General features: G+C 42.6%; 3 protein-coding genes and 1 long non-coding RNA gene across 4 annotated transcripts; 2 read left to right on the top strand and 2 right to left on the bottom strand.

Annotated features, from left to right (window-relative positions):
* Positions 1-2,918: 2,918 nt before the first annotated feature.
* Positions 2,919-5,609, bottom strand: LOC107276043 (putative mannan endo-1,4-beta-mannosidase 5). The gene is made up of 3 exons (XM_015782834.3): positions 4,886-5,609; positions 3,595-4,124; positions 2,919-3,512 (listed from the first exon to the last, which is right to left on the bottom strand). Exons 1-3 carry the CDS (start codon positions 5,519-5,521, stop codon positions 3,038-3,040), a joined length of 1,641 nt encoding a protein of 546 aa, XP_015638320.1. The 5' UTR covers positions 5,522-5,609; the 3' UTR covers positions 2,919-3,037.
* A 6,185-nt stretch (positions 5,610-11,794) lies between these two features.
* LOC136356426 (uncharacterized) lies at positions 11,795-19,653 on the bottom strand. The gene is made up of 2 exons (XR_010741216.1): positions 19,551-19,653; positions 11,795-12,241 (listed from the first exon to the last, which is right to left on the bottom strand). It is a non-coding gene; the product is annotated as an uncharacterized lncRNA (long non-coding RNA).
* LOC136356514 (uncharacterized) lies at positions 13,711-16,994 on the top strand. Its single transcript, XM_066310526.1, has 5 exons — positions 13,711-16,032; positions 16,131-16,231; positions 16,313-16,365; positions 16,458-16,881; positions 16,979-16,994. Exons 1-5 carry the CDS (start codon positions 13,711-13,713, stop codon positions 16,992-16,994), a joined length of 2,916 nt encoding a protein of 971 aa, XP_066166623.1.
* LOC136356749 (uncharacterized) lies at positions 17,253-18,492 on the top strand. The gene is made up of 4 exons (XM_066311058.1): positions 17,253-17,464; positions 17,570-17,864; positions 17,941-18,039; positions 18,110-18,492. Exons 1-4 carry the CDS (start codon positions 17,310-17,312, stop codon positions 18,458-18,460), a joined length of 900 nt encoding a protein of 299 aa, XP_066167155.1. The 5' UTR covers positions 17,253-17,309; the 3' UTR covers positions 18,461-18,492.
* Positions 19,654-20,017: the final 364 nt, after the last annotated feature.

Below are 20,017 nucleotides of genomic sequence, written 5' to 3'. Positions count from 1 at the left end.
CTGTGAACTGTTTGCTGCTACCTTGGAGGCTGTGTGTGTAGGCTCAACTGTTCTTTTTTTCCAGAATGCAGATGTTTTTTTTTTCGAAATGATTGAATCCACTAAAATACTAGTTTAACTATTTTCTTATTATTTTACCCCTATTTGTGAGGACCGGTTTAGTTCAATCAATTTTGCCACTCTGATGTTAATATAGTTTTCACAAAAGGAGATGAACATCTCCCTCTTCCACGAACTGAGTCTCTAGATACTCGTATTTACAATTAATTATTTATATTTATACAGGTAACAGCGGCTATGTATCTGTAAGCGACTGAGTGCAAGTACTCTGTTTTAAGAACATCTTGATCTCCCACGCAAGCTAAAGTAGCACGCATATGCATGTGGCATGGTAATATAGTTTTTGGCCATGCCATGTGTGAGCTAGTACGATCAAAAAGTTCAGTTTTGAAAAAAAGTTTTGGGGATTTGTTTTTAAAATTATTTAACAAAATGGTTTATGTAACAAATATAACTAGCATGGTGGCCCGCGTAGATTGCGTGGCTAGTATCATTATATTTTCTCTCATATAATAGCATATATGTTTTCTCATTATATTATTAAAATATATTACAATGACAACATGATTTTAAATTTTGCAATAACTTTACGAAACTATTAATGTGTAATATTCATATTGTATTTTATATACGTGTTAGTTATTAATTATTTTTAATATAAAATTTTAGTTATTTGTAAAATATATATATTTCTATATGGACTCTAGACTTGTCTTTTAATATTTCTTTTTTTTAATTCTGAATTTTTATTATTTCTAATTGTATTTCTATGTGGACTCTAAACTCATCTTTCAATATTCTTTAATTTTTAATTTCAAATTTTAGTTACTTCTAAATTGTATTCCTATATTGGCTTTAAACTCTTCTTACCATGTTTTTCTTAATTTTGAATTTTAGTTATTTGTAAATTGTATTTTTATACGAACTCTAAACACTACTTTTCATTTTATTATGTTTATTCTGAATTTTAGTTAGTTTTAAATTCCTATATGGACTCTTTACTCTACTTCTAATATTCCTTATTTTTTAATTCCAAATTTCTTTTTTTTCTTAATTGTATTTCTATATGGACTCTATACTCTACTTCTAATATTCATTATTTTAATTCCGAATTTATATTATTTCCTAATTGTATTTTTATATGGACTCTATACTCTATTTCTACTCTACTTCTAATATTCCTTATTTTTAATTGCAAATTACAGTTATTTCCTAATTTTATTTCTATATCCTCTTCTAATATTCTTTTTTTATTCCGAATTTCAACTATTTATAAATTGTATTTCTATATGAACTCTAGTCTACTCTTCTAATATTCCTTATTTTTTAATTCTGAATTTCAGCTATTTCTAAATTGTATTTGTATATAAACTCATCTTTCAATATTCTTTAATTTTTAATTTCAAATTTCAATTACTTCTAAATTTTATTCATATATTGACTTTAAACTCTTCTTCCCATGTTTTTCTTAATTTCGAATTTTAGTTATTTGAAAATTGTATTTTTATACGGACTCTAAACTCTACTTTTAATTTTATTATGTTTATTCCGAATTTTAGTTAGTTTTAAATTCCTATATGAACTTTATTCTCCACTTCTAACATTCCTTATTTTTTTAATTCCGAATTTCTATTTTTTTTTTCTTAATTGTATTTCTGTATGGACTCTATACTCTACTTCTAATATTCCTTATTTTTAATTCCGAATTTCTATTATTTTCTAATTGTATTCCTGTATGGATTCTATACTCTACTTCTAATATTCCTTATTTTTAATTCCGAATTTCTATTATTTCCTAATTGTATTTCTATATGGACTCTATACTCTACTTCTAATATTCCTTATTTTTTAATTCCGAATTTCAGTTATTTATAAATTATATTTCTATATGGACTCTAGTTTCCTCTCCTAATATTCCTTATTTTTTAATTCCGAATTTTACCTATTTCTAAATTGTATTTCTATATGGACTCTGTTTTTCTTTTTCTCCGATTAATATGAGAATTTCTAGACCGTGAGAGCGAACGTGGAGGCTTATTTTTCTATTCCTTTAATAAGTTAATACATAGATAGATAGATAGATTACCTTGCATGCCATACGGTTGGGGATTATATGTAGATTATCGATTTTGCTATATCTCACTCGAAAGATTTTTTCTTATCTCTCACTCGATTTTCTCACTCAAATTTACAGTGCATTTTCTTGTAAGTTACAGTGTAATTTATGAAACAAACACTGTAACTTTTGTAAGTTACACTGTAATTTTTGAATCTTCACATGTAAATTTTAAATTTTGTATTGGATTTGGTCTTTTTCTTGAGGATATGGTAATTTAATGTTCATTATGGTGTTTCTTAATTGCTTTTTGCTTTTTATTATATCTATCGGATTTTAATATAAAGATTAAAAATCTGTGTGATACGATTATAAAAATTTTTCGAAAGATGTATAGGTACTCCCGTAGATTATATATAGAAATTCAGAATCCGTTCTCTGTCACTCCGTTTGTGCCTTGTGCGGTTGTGCCGCTGAATCTGCAGCTGTCCTGACCCCTACCCCTAGACAGTAGAGTCTCCATTTTCCTAAGCACTGCACTGCACGTGTTATTTTTTATCACCATGCATGTTTGTATTTGTTATTTTAATTTAAATTGAAAATAATTATGGTACATTCACAATTATATTTGTTATTATTTTTGTTAAAATTTATAGAAGTTGAATTTTAACTTACATATTTATGAAATGATATATTTTATATTAATTTATCTTATTAACTTTTTTTTTAAAAAAATATAACTACTTAGATGACATACACGAAACGAGAAGATATATTCTCAGAGAGATTAAACACTTTCCGCTTTGGATGCACGATACGGCAACCGATTTATAGTTTTATACCATGATAATTTCCGTCTATATACAGTAGTAATAAATAACTAGTCTCCCTACGAATTTCAACGTACATCTCGGCGTATCGTTACAGTTCGTGGTGGAAGGACACGTCGACGTCAGCCTCCGCCGTCGTCGTCTCAGCCGTGTCGTTGTCCCTCTTGTTGCAGCCCCAGCGGCAGCTCCACGCGCACCGGGAGTTGAACGACTGCAGCCGCCTGGAGTGCGCCGCCACGATCCCGGCGGTGGCCGCCGCCCGGGGCAGCACGACGGCGTAGCCGTCGTCCATGTAATCCGTGCCCTCCGGGAACACCTGCCACAGCAGCGCCCCCGCGCCGCCGCCGCCGCGCCGCGTCGACCGCAGCATCGCGCCATACACCGCCTCGATGAACGCGTCCCTCGACGTCGCGTTGAACGCCGCCCGGGCGCCCCTCGTGGACACCCCGAACTCCGCGAACAGCACCGGCATGCCGCCGAGCGCGCCCTCGGCGTCCGCGATGTGCGCCTCCACCCACGACGTCGCGAACCTCAGCTGCGCCTCCTTCGTCGCGCCCGCCGGCAGCCTGTCAAGAATGTCGTTAGAGCTGCGACATCTCTGCGTCTCCGGCCGCCGCGGCGGCTGGCTGTTAGCCTGTTGCCGCTTACCAAGTGTCCGGGTAGACGTGGACGGAGGCGAAGTCGACGCCGAGGACGCGGTGGTTGCGGACGAAGTCGGCGCCGGCGAGGGCGACGTCGGCGTTGGGGTTCACCCGGAGGCGCGCCGGCGGCGAGGACGGGCCGTAGAACCCCTCGGCGCCGACGCCGAGCAGGTGCGCCGGGTCGACGGACTTGACGTGGAACGCCATCTCCGCGATCCACGCCTGGAGCGTGTCGCCGGTGGGGTCGGAGGCGCAGCGCGGCTCGTTCATGAGCTCCCACGCCATGATGGTCGGGTCGTCCCTGTACGCCACGCCCGTGTACGCGTTCACCCTCGTCAGCACCGCCGTGACGTGGCTCTTGAAGTAGCCCCTCACGGTCTCGTCGGAGAAGAAGGCGTCGGCGCCGGCGCCGGCGGCGGCGGCCTGCGCCCACCGCACGTACTGCGCCTTGCCGCCGTAGTCGTCCCAGTTGTTGATCAGCGGAAGAATCAGCCTGATCTTGTGCTTCCGCGCCTCGCTCACCACGAAATCCAGGGCCTGCATGCGCGTACGCAGGTGGGGAATTATTATTATTTTTGAACGGAAATACCTGGAGAATTAATTAATCAATTGAATATGAAATGCAAGCAATCGATCGATCACTTCGATAGATCCTTTCAAAACGAAAATGACACGTATGTATTATGTATATGTTTTTACGCGATCGATGCTAATTATTGGGTGAATTGCGTCTCAGTTTAGAGGAGAGATGCCTGTCGTCCAACCCAACTATGATGGAATCGAATGGAAATTGATGCTTGTGGAGATGTTTGAAGCCAGCAGGTGTCTTATCTGCAAGCACAATGATTGTTTATTCTGCATGGTAAAATAGCACAATGCATGCTACATGGCATTCTTAACGGTTTCTGAATTTGTGGACACCAAAGAGTTGTCCCAGGATACTCATAGTGTGGTCAGTTCAACGATAGGATTGTAAAGCTCAATCCAGTGTGGTCAGGAGTACTTTTGTATTGATCACCATTAGTTAGTAAATGTACAAATCATGTAATCTAGCTATCTATCATGTGAATATATATCTCAATCAAGGATTTAAATAAACGCATCATTAGGTATAGGCACAGCTAATTGATCAATCGACGTTGACTTCCACGTGTTAAATAATATTTGGTTTACGGTAAATGAAATACAGGTATTCAAATGTGTGATCTAAACAATATACAGTTCAATCAAAAAGAAAACGAAATATTTGCGAGCTTGGGTGGCAGCTGGCTAGCTACGTCATCGTCGAGCTCGCTCACCTTGAAGACCTCCTCGTCGTAGACTCCGGGTGACTTCTGGAGCGCCCGCCACCCGCCGTCGTTGAACGCCCACGTCCGGCAAACCGTGAGCCCGACCGCCGCCGCCTGCCGGAACACCTCGGTGACCTTCCCCCTCGTCGACGGGTCGACGGCGAGGACCATCAGCCAGTACGTGTTGAACCCGTTCACGTAGAACGGCCGGCCGCCGCCGACGACGAACTGCGCGCCCCTCGTCCTCACCATCCCCCACTCGCCGCCGCCGTCGACCACCTCGCTGCTGCTCGGACCATCGCCGTCGTCGCCGTCAACGACGATGTCGGTGAGGCGATTACAGCGCCACTCCCAGTATGATGACTCGTGTAGAACGGCGATCGCTGCGGCCATGGCGAGAGCTCCGAGGAGGAAGAAGAAGATGCAGTGGAGCAGGGATGCCTTCCTCCTCGCTTCTTCCTCCCTGTACGACGTCTCCATGGCCGCCGCCGCCGCCGGTGGTGAAGCTCCACATGGCTGCAATTTATACCGGAGGGAGGCATGGGAGCTGAGCTTGATGAGATCCATGTACGTACAGTCAGTGAGCAAGACAGGGTCGTCTTGGCTTGGAAGCAACAGAGAGAGAGAGAGAGAGAGAGAGATCATGGATGCAGATAGATGGTGGTGGCTATTACTATCATGGACATTGCTGAGACTGATACACTTGTTTTAGGTTAAGGTTTTAAGCAAAAGGAATCGTTAAGATGTCGATTTGGGAGGGAAGAGATTGAGATGATGGATCATGGATTAGATTTGGCGGTGCTGGGGAAGCGGCAACGCAAAGCGTACGTGGCTGCACGGGAGAAAATCGACGCGTTCTTGTTGGGAATGTGGGCCTTTGTGCTTCTGTCTTTTGTGCGTTAGTTGGGCCACGCCCTTTTCGTAAACAGGCCTTGCTGGGCTGGATTTTGATGTGCAGTTCGGGTTTTGCTTGCACGTAACCCCCTCATAATGGCTCACTCTCTTCCCCTCAAAATGATTCACTGAACTGGTGTAAAAAAAATGATACACTGAACTTATTCTGAAAAAATAAATTATTTTAGTCATCTGAACTATTTCATTAAAACACTTAACCCTGTAAACTATTTCTTTTACTTATTTTGTACAGGGCCAGTCCTAAGGCAGTGCGGTCAGGACAACTGCCATGAGCTCCTAAGGCCCTGCAGGCTGGTAGTAGTAGTATAGGTCAGTGCAGCTTCCATTCAGTTTTAGATCTCGATGTTATTGATTCCAACTTATACAGATACTCTCTCCATCTATTTTTGATAGACATATTTCTAAATCTGAAAATTTATTTTTGATAGGCATATTTCAATCTAACCACCTATCATCTTAATGACTTTCTCGGATTTAATGCGTAACTCTCCATTCTTTTACACAAGATTGGTTATATGGGCATCGAGAAATATAAATATTAATAAATCACTTGTTTACGATGAATAACTAGTAGCATGTTTAAATAGATGATAAGTAGAATTATTTATCATTGGTCATTGTGCTAAGATGAAATATTACTATCAAAAGTAAATAGAGGGAGTAGTGATTAAAAACTCTACTGGAAGTATATCTGCCATCCCACACAAGTTTAAATTTAAGCATACTTTCATAAATGGAAGTATCTGTCACCTCAGGTAGTATACCTTAAAAAAAGAAGTGCTGCAGAATTTCGCAATGCAATCTCGAAGTTGAGTAAGCAGCATCCTAATTCCTGAAGTATGTCTCCACAACTACAAAACTTTGCCATCATGCAGTATTAACAATTAAGCTAGATGTTGCTTCGGTGACAGCGCAAGTAGGTTGAATATTTATGAGGAAGATTTGGACTTGGAAAGTAACTTCAATAATAAGGCTATGTCTAGTTCCCAACTTTTTCTTCAAACTTCTAACTTTTCCATCACATCAAAACTTTTTTACACATATAAAACTTCCAACTTTTCCATCACATCGTTTCAATTTTAATCAAATTTTCAATTTTAGCGTGAACTAAACACACCCTATAAGGCTATAACTCTAATTATCATTCATATGTTCAAATTGTCAAGGAAAATGACACTAAATCGAATGTTTTACCTGCTTGACGATCGGTGAGAGTATTCAACCTATAAGCCTGAAGCCTGAAGAAGATAAGCAGACCTTTTTTTTTTTTTGGCGGGGAAGATAAGCACAATACTGCAGTGAATTTACAACCGAGATGTATCAAGGAAACAAAACTGAATGCAAGAGAAATTGTATTTTATCCTAAGGGGGGTTTGAGCCACATGCAAAGACAGTGGATCAAATTCAAGTTGCAATTGATTGGGCCAGCATGGGCCTAAATGGCTAGTGAGAGCTATATCAAATTGGATTGGATTTTTCTCCAGTAGTATTCAGTAGTCTGCCCTCAGCTTATATACTTCCTGATTTGGGCATTCTGTGTTCTTAGAGATGGCATTGTATGGGCCAAAACCTTTCCTTGTGGCTGCATCAAGCACGCCCATTATTCCCTTTCAACCTACCATTTCATTTTGTCATATGTAATTAGCTAATTATGTAGTACCGAAGGTGTTTAAAAGGCATTACTAATTCCTGCAAACCTGTTCGAGTGAAGCAACGAAGAACTTAGGACTAGACCACGTTATTTGCATTTACTGCGTTATACTGATGAAGAGGAAATTTCAGAGAAACATAGACTAATATGCAGGGAAAAATGAGTGTCTAATCTGAAACTCTGAATCCCAGCACATGTAAAATCTCGTCTCTGAAACTCTGATGAATAGGAGTTTATTACAGTTTCGAATTCATCCTTCATATGCTCTTGTTTCTTACCTCGTCTATGAAACTCAATTACATCGTGTTTGCAACAATTCTACTCTATCTGCAATTCATTAAAATCCAAGAAGATCAGAGGAGCCTGAGCTATCAATCCCAATAGACTACCCTAAACCAAATTTGTCTACGGATTAATTGACCCAAGTTGGTCATGAAAGTTTCCTATTGTTAGCCAGCCAGGCAGGCAGTCTACGCAAGTAGCACCAAGACGTCAAGGTCACCTATTTATACAATTGTATAGAAACAAAACATCAAATTCTTCAATTTGATTCTTCAGAGAAAGGTTGATGGGGACACCATTTGATATTGACAAGGCTGGGGACTCGTAAAATGTCATTTAGCTGACCTTGACTCGCATCGTTTTGATCCGAGGACCAATGTGTTACTTTTAGTAAATCACTTAAATGAATGTTCATCTCCCTTCTCCCACTCATGCATTAACCTATACCATTATGTTATTTCGGTGAAGTCTATTTCGGTGGTATTGGTGTTTTGGTTGCAATTGGTGTTTTTCTGGTGTTTAGTGTACCTATAACGATTGATCTATGATGATGTTTTCAGTGTGAACCGTTTTTTTAGATCGATGTGTATCTCTTCTTTATCAATGAAATGGGACACAGCTTCTGCCTTTGGTTTTTTGTTTTTCTGCTCTTTTTTTAAAAAAAACACTAAGTCTATCGAAACATTTGTCTTTTGCAAATCTGCTTCACTCTGTACTGGGCATTTGATCTTATATTCATGATGGTATATCCAATCAACCGGTACCATCTCAATTTATAGAAGTGCAAGTTTTGCATGAGAACAAAAAAAAACTAGAATATTAGGGAAGGACATAATATCAAATAATTAGGAGGGGTGAGGCTTTGAACCCAGGTCGTCTAACCCTTGCATGAGAACAAGGGTCCAACAACTAAAAACCTCGTGGTAAGGCATTTAAGGGCCATTTGAATCAAAAGATTTATGTAATAATTTCATTAGATTTAAATCCTATAGGAAATTTTCCTATTTGTTTCTTTGATTCAAAGGATTGAAGCTTTTCAAATCCTATGAAATTACTATGGAATGACACATTGTATGTTGATTTTGAAGGAAATTTAGCAATAGTTCCAACCTTTTGGAAAATTGCATTTGAGTATATCTCTCTCATCTGATTTCTAAGTTTTCCCGCACTCCAATCAAACGTCCCTTCCTGTGTTTTTCCCGTGTTTTGCAATCCACTGTTTTACACTTCAATTCCTATCAGAATCCTGTGTTTTTTCTATTTCTCCATTTTTTTAACCCTGCGATTCAAAGAGTCCTTTATGTTGTTACACGACTTCATTTATCGGCATTCATGACCTACTTTAGGAGTACATCTTTTTTAATTAAACATGTGAGGAGAGGATACTCTAGCACATATCTTTGGCTGCCTTGTTCGTAAGTGTGTTGATTTGGTTGATCTTCAGTGCCTTTCGGGAGAAGTAATTTAAAAAAAATAAATTAGTTTGATTTTAAAACCTTCTGTACATAACTTTCTTTTTTTAAAAAATAAATCGTACAGTACAGTTCCTATGCTTAGGAAACGTGCCAACGATAATCCAGTATCTACAGAACAGGGCTTAACCGGAAGAGAAAAGTACCAGCCATGAAAACGAAAAACAATTTTACTTTAGCAAAATTGGATCTATAGCACTGAAAGCTCTCAATTTTGAGAGAAGTCCATTCGGATTCCAGACATGCATGCCCGTGACAACACAGCAAAAGCATTGGCACACACAATGAGCCAAAAACAAGAGCCACACGAACCTGGTGCCTACACATTGACCGAGTCTGAATTCTCGATTCCCATCCCACGTTGATTAATTATTCTATGGCCGTCAAAGTTTCCCCGTAGAAAACGTGGCCGTGCGGGAACACGACAGTGACTTGCATCGCCGCCGGCAGCCTAATCAACTCTTAATCAGAATTAAAGTGTGCAATTAATGGTGAAGTACACGGGGCTGGCTATAGCTTAGTGTGCTTTGAGTTAGTTTATAAACAACCTGCTTATCGTGGCCGTACGTCGTTTCCGACTGATTGGCCACCAATTGTGTTCCATTTGGCCGGTCGGCTCGATTATATAAGCCGGAACAACCCTCCGCTTCGTATAAATTATTACGTGAGTTCAATTAACAGTCACCACGCCCACAAACTGGAGAGATATTTCATTTGTCAATAGAGTAGTACACATATCAGCATATCGCATATGTCCTGCTCACAACAGGCGCTCTCACATGCATGCTTGTCTATCCTGTTTCGGTCCTTCCTATCACTAGCCTACTGCCCTGTTCTCAAGTAAAGAGAATAAGGGGTTGTTTAGATTAGTGCCATTTCAAACCATATTATTTTTTCGTAAAGTTGTCAAATATATGCATCCATTTAATTTTTTTTGTTGAACTCTTGTAAATACATAATAAATCATGTAAAAACTTGGTAATATTGTCAAATTGCCAAAATTTAGTAATGTTTATTTTTGCTACAATCTAAACAGGCCCTAAATAAATAAATATAATATGTTGAGCAGATATTATCATATTAAGACGCTCACTGGAAGAAATTATTCTAAACTCTCGAGAGGACATCCTTTTGTTCTTTGCATATTATCTAAATAGTTATGAAAAATTTTGAAAAAATGATAAGATAGATTAATATGTGATAAATCACTTCAGAAACATTAACTTCTACAAGTTGCAATGAAAAAATAAAATTGACTGTGAATATATGTTAACTAGCTACAATTTATAGAAGTTGAATTTTATTTGCACATTTGTGGAGTGATCTATCACATATTAATCTATCTTGTTGAATATTTTCAAAAAAAAATATAACCATTTGGATGACATAAACAAAGGAGGGACGTCAGAATTCACTACTCACTGGTTCTATTCACGGAACTTTTAGCATTATAACTAAAGCAACAACATGCTACTACATTCGTTCTCAAATATGAAAACTTTTGCATTAATGCGTATAGTCAAATTACAAAATATTATAATAAATACAAAAACATTAGGATTTAATATAACAAAATTGGCATTTAGTAGCTTTTTTTTGAAAAATATTCCATAAACAATCATAGTTTTAGTCAATTTTATAAACATATAGGTATAAAACGTATTGATGAGATATGTGCAAGTGGGCGTGTAACAATGTCCAAAATGTAGAGTAAAAAAATAATGAGGTAGTACAAAATAATACAATAAATACACTTGATTATTTTGTAATAGACTATAGTGTGAAACTATGCATCCCTCTTACGGCAGTGACCTTATAAGTTCATTTTCAGCGAAGGATTCATTTGACATTTGCATAATTGCTACGTTTGTACTTCCTCAATTGCCTGCATAGCCGGTTATCTCTCGGCGGCTATACTTATCTAATTCTAGGATGCAACTGATGAGCACTATATATGCTATTGTCAAGCATTTATGAGTACCATTTTTCATCAGGCATTGTGTAGAAATATCTTGGTTGAAGGGTTTGATTTTTCTGGCTATCTCTATCATCAGAAACGTTCATTTTAGACAAATTTATTACATGAAATTAACAACCTGAGCGTGCTGGCAAATATCATGAAGTTCTTTTTGACTAATAGAAGAGTGATTGCACATTTCCGACCTACTCCTACATCTTAAGTTAATTATAATACTTGACGTGTGCACTTAATTAACTCTTTTTGGCATTTCAGTCTACTATGATATAAGAATTCGTGTATGAGATGTTAATTTGAGAGTGTATGAGACGTTTTTTCTCTCTATGATATATAAGAATTTTCTCTAATACATATAGGGACAGTCTATAAATTCTAGACCGTTCGATCGTGCTTTGAGATTTGTGCAACAATCCCAGCCCAAATATCTCTTCTTCCCTTCCATACTTCCGTCCCCACCTCCTGTGGCACTGCCCAGTGCCTAGCCATGCTCTATGTTATCTTGATACGGAGATACGGATACGGATACGTGATACGGCGATAAAGGGATACGGCATTTTCTAAGGAACATGGTATAGCAAATTAAATAAGTGTAAAAATAGTGGGTCCAATACACCAACATATTCTGGACTCTCTCAAGGTCAGTTTGCTTAAGAAAATCAGTCGTCCAACATAACCATGAAACAACTCAAAGCTATCTCCTCCAATGCCCAGCCGCATTAGCAGCCATACAACCATTAGAACTGCTAGTTGCTGGATATCTAGATGCATTACCACTCAAGCATCCATCAAAATACATCGCATCTAACAAGATATGGCACTAGTAGTCTTGTACCAAGAAAATAACAAAGGGGAACAAATTTTAGATAAGCCTGGATTGGAAAGAGAGTGGAGCGGAGTAGAAGAACGAAAAGTACTAGGCAGTGAGGGATGTGCGGCTGCGCTTGCCTGGTTGCGGAGCTCTGGCGCCCGGCTGCCGGTGAAGGGGCTGCGTCAGATGGCGGCACCACGACGGGAGGCAGACGACGGTGGCCCTTCGGCGTACGGCAGCGCCATGACACCCGGTGGACCTGAAATTTTTATAATTGGGTCCTTTTTGAAAACTTATTTTACAAATAGACCCCTGGAAAACTTAAACCGGAAATAGTCCTTTTTGGGGCGCCAGAGTGGCTGGCGCCGTACCCCAACATGGCGGCGCCAGCCACACTGGCGCCGTGCCCGTGCCACCGTGGCACTAGGGCTGTCGTGGAGGTGCTGACTGGGCAGAAAGGGGGCGCCAGCCACACTAGCGCCGCCCCTCATACCACGGCGCCAGCATAGCTGGCGCGCCCCTCCTCTGTGCCTTAAACCCCGTGGGCCCCACCACCTTTCTCCTCCCCACTCCCATTTTCGCCATTCCCAGCCCGAGCAGCGAGCTGCTGTTCTTCTCCCTCTCTCTCCCCCTCACCTCTCCACCTCAAATCCACTCAATTTGAAGCCGTTTTTCGCGGGATTTGTTGTGGAAATTGAAGAGAAAGGTAGACTCCTTCATTCCCCCTTCTTTTTTTTCATTTTTATTGGTTGAATTTGTAGATCGGTGGGTAACCCTAGAACCCCTTTTTTACCCAAATTTGTGATTTTTAGCATTTGTTCTTAGGATTGGCTTGTTGTAGTGCTACATGTTTGCAATGTACTCATTGGTGTCATGATTTTTTTAACCATATATGTGGTAATGTTAATTTTTGGATGGTTTGGTTGGATGGATGGATGAAAAATTATGGTTGAGGCATGACGGAGGTTTGGGTTGTATGATAGAGTATTTGTAATATTTCGATGTGTAATGCAGTAGTAAACTTGTTGATAGTTGTAGGTGGATTAAATATTTTTTTGGAGTAGTAGCTTTGGGACAATTTAAGTTATGCATTGGTTATAATATGTCGGTTTGGACTACGTTTAGGAATGAAGATTTAATTTTTGTTGCAAAGTTACATTTGATTTTTTGGTGTAGATGGATAGACTTGTTCGTGTTTACTACGGTGGTAGAGTGGTGGAACCTTATGTTGGTGGACATGTTGAGTTTGAGGATATGTCATTGAAGACCATTTTGTTTCCCACCCACCCAACTCTAGATGAACTAAGGTCACGAGTGAAAGAAGTTCTTGGATGGACCGAGGATAATGTGGAGATTCGTTTTTATGGGAGATACGATGTTGGTCAAGGGCATAAGTATATATTAAATGTGATAGGTCAGTTGGAATGGGAAGTTTACTTTGATTTGGTAAAAGAGTCTCAGTTTAGATCTCTAGAGGTGTTTGCATCAAAGTTAGTTCGTACCGTAGAAAATTTGGATCTAAACAAATCTCCTTCTTATCATTACGTTGAGAAGAATTTTGTGACATATTATTCTCGTCGTGGAGGGGGTGCAAGTAAGAGTGAGTTGGTACGAGAAGACTTGGAGGGGGAAGGAGAGAAGAAGAGACCTTTGCTTGGAAATGATTTATGGGAGGCAGGACCATCAAAGAGACATTGCGGTACTGATGATGTGGATGCAGCGAGGGTGATGAAAAGGGAGTTAGAACAAGAGGGGCTTGATCTAAGTGAACATTTGTCGGCGAGTGTTCATTGGTCGTCGTACGGAGTCAACCCTGAATACCCGACAGAAGTAGCAGGCCAATATGTGAATCCAGATGATTACTTTGATGTCGAATTGAGTGGTGGTCACGATTCTGTCTCAGTAGAAGTCAATAGAGATGATGTTGACGAGGAGGCAAGTGTTGAGCAATATGATGTTGAATTTGCTGAAGACTCTGATGATGACCGTCTATTCCCTCCACTTACTAATAATGACAAGTTAGCATTAGAGGAATGTCGTGCGTTTGAGAAGGTGTTTGGGAGGAAGCCGGACATTCCTGAGTTTAGGGACCTAACACATGCCCATGGTGCACTACTAGATGACGGCATCAACCTAGATCAGTTGCCAGAACCATTCCAGGTGGATGGTCTCAGAAAGGGTTTAGAGTTCCCATCCATGGTCACATTGAAGCTATGGCTCCAGGAGTACGCCATCGTGCACCATCGTCCATACCGTGTTGTCAATTCTGCCGCAAATAGGAGGTACACTGTTAAATGTGAAAACCCACGGTGCAAATGGAAGGTCCATGCAACTAAGAGGTCTAGTGGCACGTGGAGGATATTACGGGTAGGTAAGGAACATAGTTGTGCTACTGCCGAAGGTTCAGGGAGCCACCGGCAACTGACATCAAAGTTCATAGCAAATAGGTTATGCAATGCCATAAAACTGCAACCTACACTCTCTGCTTCTGCGTTAGCTTTGTATATATTTGAGGTTTTCCAGTATAGGGTGAAGTATGGCAAGGCTTGGAGGGCACGAGAGGAGGCTATGAAGCTCATTTATGGTGAATGGGGTGAAGCGTATGTCCGTTTGCCCACTTTGCTGCAAGCCATTAAGCAGAGGAATCCCAGTATGGTCTACCACATCGATACTCATCCTGATAGGGTTGTCAACGTTGATGGAGTGACCAAGAAAATTTTTATGCGTGCATTCTGGTGCTTTGGTCCTTCCATTGAGGCTTTTAAGCATTGTAGGCCAGTACTAGCTATAGATGCAACCTTCCTAACTGGGAAATACGGTGGTGCCTTGATGACTGCATTATCAGCTGATGCGGAGGACCAACTTGTACCTTTAGCTTTTGCCTTGGTGGAGAAAGAGAATTCACGAGACTGGTGCTGGTTTATCGATCTTGTCCGACGGGTTGTGGTTGGGCCGCATAGGGAGGTTTGTATTATCTCAGATCGACATGCTGGTATAATGAATGCCATGATGACTCCTGTTCCAGGATTGCCATCGGTTCACCACCGGTGGTGCATGAGGCACTTCAGTGCTAATTTCCACAAGGCCGGTGCGGACAAGCATCAGACAAAAGAGCTCCTAAGGATATGTCAGATTGACGAGAAGTGGATATTTGAGAGGGATGTTGAGGCACTAAGGCAGCGTATTCCCGAAGGTCCTCGTAAATGGCTTGAAGATGAGTTGTTGGATAAAGATAAGTGGTCTCGTGCATACGATAGAAATGGCCGCCGGTGGGGTTACATGACAACCAACATGGCCGAACAGTTCAATAGCGTGCTAGTTGGTGTTCGTAAGCTTCCAGTGACGGCCATCGTATCATTTACGTTCATGAAGTGCAATGACTACTTTGTGAACAGACATGATGAAGCTTTGAAGCGAGTCCAGTTAGGGCAGCGTTGGTCCACCAAGGTTGACAGTAAGATGAAGGTGCAAGAAAGTAAGGCGAACAAACACACTGCAAGGTGTTTCGATAAGCAGAAAAAGACATACGAGGTCACAGAGAGGGGTGGTATAACACGTGGTGGTGTTAGATTCGGCGCAAGAGCCTTCAAAGTTGAAGGTGAGGGGAACTCATGTTCTTGCCAAAGGCCATTGCTCTACCATATGCCTTGCTCACATCTTATACACGTTTATCTGATTCATGCAATTGATAAGGAATCTCCCAACCGAATGCCGTATCAGTTCTCTTCAAGAGCCGTTGTGAACACATGGGCAAGTCGCTTTGAGCCATACCTCGACCCCACACAGTGGCCATCGTACAATGGTGAAGAATTTGTTGCTGACCCAAATTTGAAGATTAAAACAAGAGGGAAGAGGAGATCGAAACGATTCAAGAACGAAATGGACTCGGGTCTGGGTGGTTCTGGAAGGAAACCACCTTCATGCGTTCAACTTGATGCTGCGCCGGTGCAAAATAGATGCTCGTTGTGTCACCAGGAGGGTCACAAGAAAACTAAGTGTCCTAAGCGTCCAAAAAAGAAGAAGTCCAAAAAAAATTTAAGTGTTAGGGAGGTAAATATTTTGTTTTCCTACTCATGTTCTCGCATTCATTTTCTTTTAATATATGTCACATTGGTAACTAACGGTGAATTTATTACTTTTTCATGTAGGATGGCCGAGGAGGGACAACCGCCGACTTACCCAGCCTTGGAGGCGTACTACGAGGCCCGTCATCGCAGGGCTGCGATCGAGGCGGGGAGGGTATGAATCGGCATTGATTCACTTGTGCATAAGTATCGGTAGCGTGTATTTGACATTATATTAACTAATTGATTTACAATTGCTAATGCAGGTACTTCAACCGCTCCGAGTCAGAGCTCATGCCCCCCCAGTGTTCGACGATAGGTACATCCCGTACCTAAGGGCTGCCGGGTTGCTCAGGGTGGCCTTGGTCGTGAGCAGAGGAATGCCAGTGTTCAACGCTCCTGCGTTGACAGCACTTGTGAACAGATGGAGGCCTGAGACACACAGCTTCCACCTCCCCAGTGGTGAGATGACCATCACTCTACAGGATGTGGCTATGATCTTGGCCCTCCCATTACGGGGGCATGCCGTGACGGGCAGGACAGAGACTCCTGGATGGCATGCACAAGTGCAGCAGCTGTTTGGCATTCCACTGAACATTGAGCAGGGGCAAGGGGGGAAGAAGAAGCAGAATGGAATACCCCTGTCTTGGCTGAGTCAGAACTTCTCACATCTTGACGACGATGCTGAGCCATGGCGTGCTGAGTGTTATGCCCGTGCATACATCTTGCACTTGTTGGGAGGGGTTCTGTTTCCTGATGCTGGGGGTGACATTGCTTCGGCGATATGGATTCCTTTGGTCGCCAACCTTGGTGATCTGGGCCGTTTCAGTTGGGGGTCAGCAGTGTTGGCGTGGACATATAGACAGCTCTGTGAGGCCTGTTGTCGTCAGGCACCATCATCCAACATGAGTGGTTGTGTGCTATTGATTCAGATGTGGATGTGGTTAAGACTACCGGTTAGAAGGCCTAAGTGGAGGCAAAGCTTCACTCCTTGGCCCTAGAATGAGCCAGACATGGAGAAGACAGTGGCCTACCTTTTTGAGAGTACTGCCACTGCACATGCTCACCGGGATGTGGCATACAAGCATTATGTCAATGAGATGGATTACTTGCAGCCTCAACATGTAAGTGCTTCCAATATCACTTCTAGTTAGACATTTACTTCTTTAATTAAGATACTAACCAACGACATCTCTTCAACTTTTGCAGATTGAGTGGTTACCATACCACACAAATGAGGCTTCAAGCCTGACCCTGAACTCGATGTGCAATCGAGACTCTGACTATTTCATGTACCAGTGCCCATTGATTTGTTTCTGGGCAGTTGAGTACCACCTTCCGCACCGTGTCATGCGACAGTTCGGGAAGAAACAAGATTGGCCGGTTGAGGACATCTCAACTGGAGTTGAATTACACAAGTAAATATTTCTTATCTTTGTTTGCTTTCATTGTCAATGTTCAATTTTGTACCATTTAACCCTTGTTGATGCTCACTACTGTTTCATCACCTTCTACTTGTCTAGGTATGACAGGGTGAGAACAAAGAAGGTGAAAGACTGGGGACTAGAGCATAATAGATACATTGATGAATGGAGAACAGCCGGAATGAACGATAGGTACATCGAGACTATACACCAAAATCATCTTTTCTCAGAGTACCTTCGTTGGCTGCATAGGACATATAGACTGTTCCTCCGCCCTACTTGGACGGAAGCCGACATAGAGGATGACCGCGACTCCGATGAGGGGCGGAATCCCTATGATGTCCGGACTAGAGTTGGATATCAAATGGAGCACGCCCCACTTAGAGACAGAGTCGTAAGTTTTCTTGCATTTGTCAAAGTTACTTCCATTTGCACCCTAGACCCTAACATATATCTTTTCACGCTTTCAGTCGAGAGAGCTCCTCAGGAGTGTGAATGAAATGGGGCATGCCCTCCAAGCTCCGAGGGGTGGTGAGGACACGGAGAACACGCTCCGCAATGTTTTAGAGGTAAAATTTATTTAGCACTTTGCATTACTTGAGTTATGCCTAACAAACTTCTTTTTTTTTTGAAATGCAGAAAGTTCGTCAAAGGTGCCGGAAACTTGCAGCAAGATTAGGTTGCAGGTCGGTTGGATTGGACGACGTGTACCAACCGGGGAGACAACCACCACCACTACCTCAATCCACGCGTCCAAGTACTGCTCGACACTCTATCAGGATAGAAGAGCGTGAAGGAGTTGGTGGCTCGTCGTCGTCACGCATTAAGCAAGGGAGGGGAAAGGGGAAGGCGCCGGCTCCACCTAGCGACGACGATGACGATGAGGACGAGGAGGATGAGGACTACGTCGCACCAGACGCCGAGGAGATAGACATGTCACAGCTTCCCGACGCGCCTCAGGGGACGCAACCCACGCAATACAACTTGTGATCCACTCGGGCAGCGAAAAAGAGGTAAAATGAGCTTACCATTCTCAAATGTTATTTGATTTCCCTTATTTTGTTTTTAAAATGTTTTAAACATTGGATTTTCAAATGTAGGTACACTCCGGGCTCGCAAGCAATTCGGCTGCAACGGAAGAAGTAATTTGTATGAAGTTAATCTATTGGTTGGTAGTATGACATATGTGGTGCACTATGTGATATAAAATGTGATGGACTATGTGAGGACTATGTGATGGACTTTTGACATTGTTTCATGTGTGGAATATAGGATGGACTTTTTGCATTGTTTGATGTGTGGGATATGTGATGGACTTTTGGCATTGTTTGATGTGTGGAATATGTGATGGACTATCTGAGGACTATGTGATGGACTTTTGGCATTGTGATTTGTGCAATTGGAACCTGTTTTAGTCTGTACGAATCTGTGAATTGTGATTTGAATTGCGAACTGTGAATTGGTACATTTGTGCAATATGGATCTTCAATTTGCAGGGAGGCAGAGGGCGGCGCCAACCACCCTGGCGCCGAGGTTGGGAAGGGCGGTGCCAGCCAGTGCCGCGAGGCAGAAGGGTTTCGGGCTGGGGGAGGGCGGCGCCAGCTACCCTGGCGCCGTGGTCCATGAGGGCGGCGCCAGCCGAGGCCCGGAGGCAGAAGGGCTTCGATGGGGGGAGGAGGGGGGCGCCAGCCACCCTGGCGCCGCGGTCGGGGGGGGGGGGGGGGGGGGCGCCAGCCGTTGCCTGGAGGCAGAACAGACTTGGCGAAAATTTTGGGGGGGGGGAGAAAGTTGGTGGGGCCCGCAGAGGAGGGGCGCGCCAGCCATGCTGGCGCCGTGGTATGAGGGGCGGCGCCACTTGGGCTGGCGCCCCCTTCGGCCTAGTCAGCACCTCCACGACAGCCCTATTGCCACGGTGGCACAGGCACGGCGCCATTGTGGCTGGTGCCGCCATGTTGGGGTACGGCGCCAGCCACTCTGGCGTCCCAAAAAGGACCATTTCCGGTTTAAGTTTTCCCAGGGGTCTATTTGTAAAATAAGTTTTCAAAAAGGACCAAAATGTAATAATTTCAGCCCGGTGGACGGCGGAGCCGCGGAGGCACCACAACGGAAGTCAAAGGCACTGCGACGGCCGCGAACGGTGGAGGCGCTGCGCAGCCTGCCGCCTGCACTCGTTGTCTTGTCGCCGCGCTCCATGAGATGGGCGTCGCCGTGTCAAAGGCACCACAACGGAAGTCAAAGGCACTGCGACGGCCGCGAACGGTGGAGGCGCTGCGCAGCCTGCCGCCTGCACTCGTTGTCTTGTCGCCACGCTCCATGAGATGGGCGTCGCCGTGTCGGGCCGGGACGGCGGCTAGTGGCGATGCATCGAAACGTATCGGCAGCATATCCATAATTATTATTTTTATTTGGAAACCTGGTTAACGAGGGATACGTATCAGAGCGTATCGATACGTATCCGTATCCGAGGACGTACTGTATCTGATATGGATACGTGAGCTGTGCACTGTATCAAGGTAACATAGGCCATACTAGCTTGCCAGAAGACAC

The sequence above is a fragment of the Oryza sativa genome, chromosome 5, assembly GCF_034140825.1.
Source record: "Oryza sativa Japonica Group chromosome 5, ASM3414082v1".
NCBI lineage: Eukaryota > Viridiplantae > Streptophyta > Magnoliopsida > Poales > Poaceae > Oryza > Oryza sativa.
This window is presented reverse-complemented; position numbering and strand designations above follow the sequence as displayed.

What these genes read in the sequence shown, in the direction of transcription:
- LOC107276043 (XM_015782834.3), bottom strand. Translation starts at nt 5,521, where the DNA reads ATGATCTCTCTCTCTCTCTCTCTCTCTCTGTTGCTTCCAAGCCAAGAC. An exon ending in ACGACGAGGAGGTCTTCAAG is followed by an intron (nt 4,125 to 4,885) that starts GTGAGCGAGCTC and finishes ACGCGCATGCAG; the next exon opens with GCCCTGGATTTCGTGGTGAG. An exon ending in CACGTCTACCCGGACACTTG is followed by an intron (nt 3,513 to 3,594) that starts GTAAGCGGCAAC and finishes CATTCTTGACAG; the next exon opens with GCTGCCGGCGGGCGCGACGA.
- LOC136356514 (XM_066310526.1), top strand. Translation starts at nt 13,711, where the DNA reads ATGAAAAGGGAGTTAGAACAAGAGGGGCTTGATCTAAGTGAACATTTG. An exon ending in AAAATTTAAGTGTTAGGGAG is followed by an intron (nt 16,033 to 16,130) that starts GTAAATATTTTG and finishes TTTTTCATGTAG; the next exon opens with GATGGCCGAGGAGGGACAAC. An exon ending in GGCGGGGAGGGTATGAATCG is followed by an intron (nt 16,232 to 16,312) that starts GCATTGATTCAC and finishes TTGCTAATGCAG; the next exon opens with GTACTTCAACCGCTCCGAGT.
- LOC136356749 (XM_066311058.1), top strand. Translation starts at nt 17,310, where the DNA reads ATGTGCAATCGAGACTCTGACTATTTCATGTACCAGTGCCCATTGATT. An exon ending in ACTGGAGTTGAATTACACAA is followed by an intron (nt 17,465 to 17,569) that starts GTAAATATTTCT and finishes CTACTTGTCTAG; the next exon opens with GTATGACAGGGTGAGAACAA. An exon ending in CCCCACTTAGAGACAGAGTC is followed by an intron (nt 17,865 to 17,940) that starts GTAAGTTTTCTT and finishes TCACGCTTTCAG; the next exon opens with TCGAGAGAGCTCCTCAGGAG.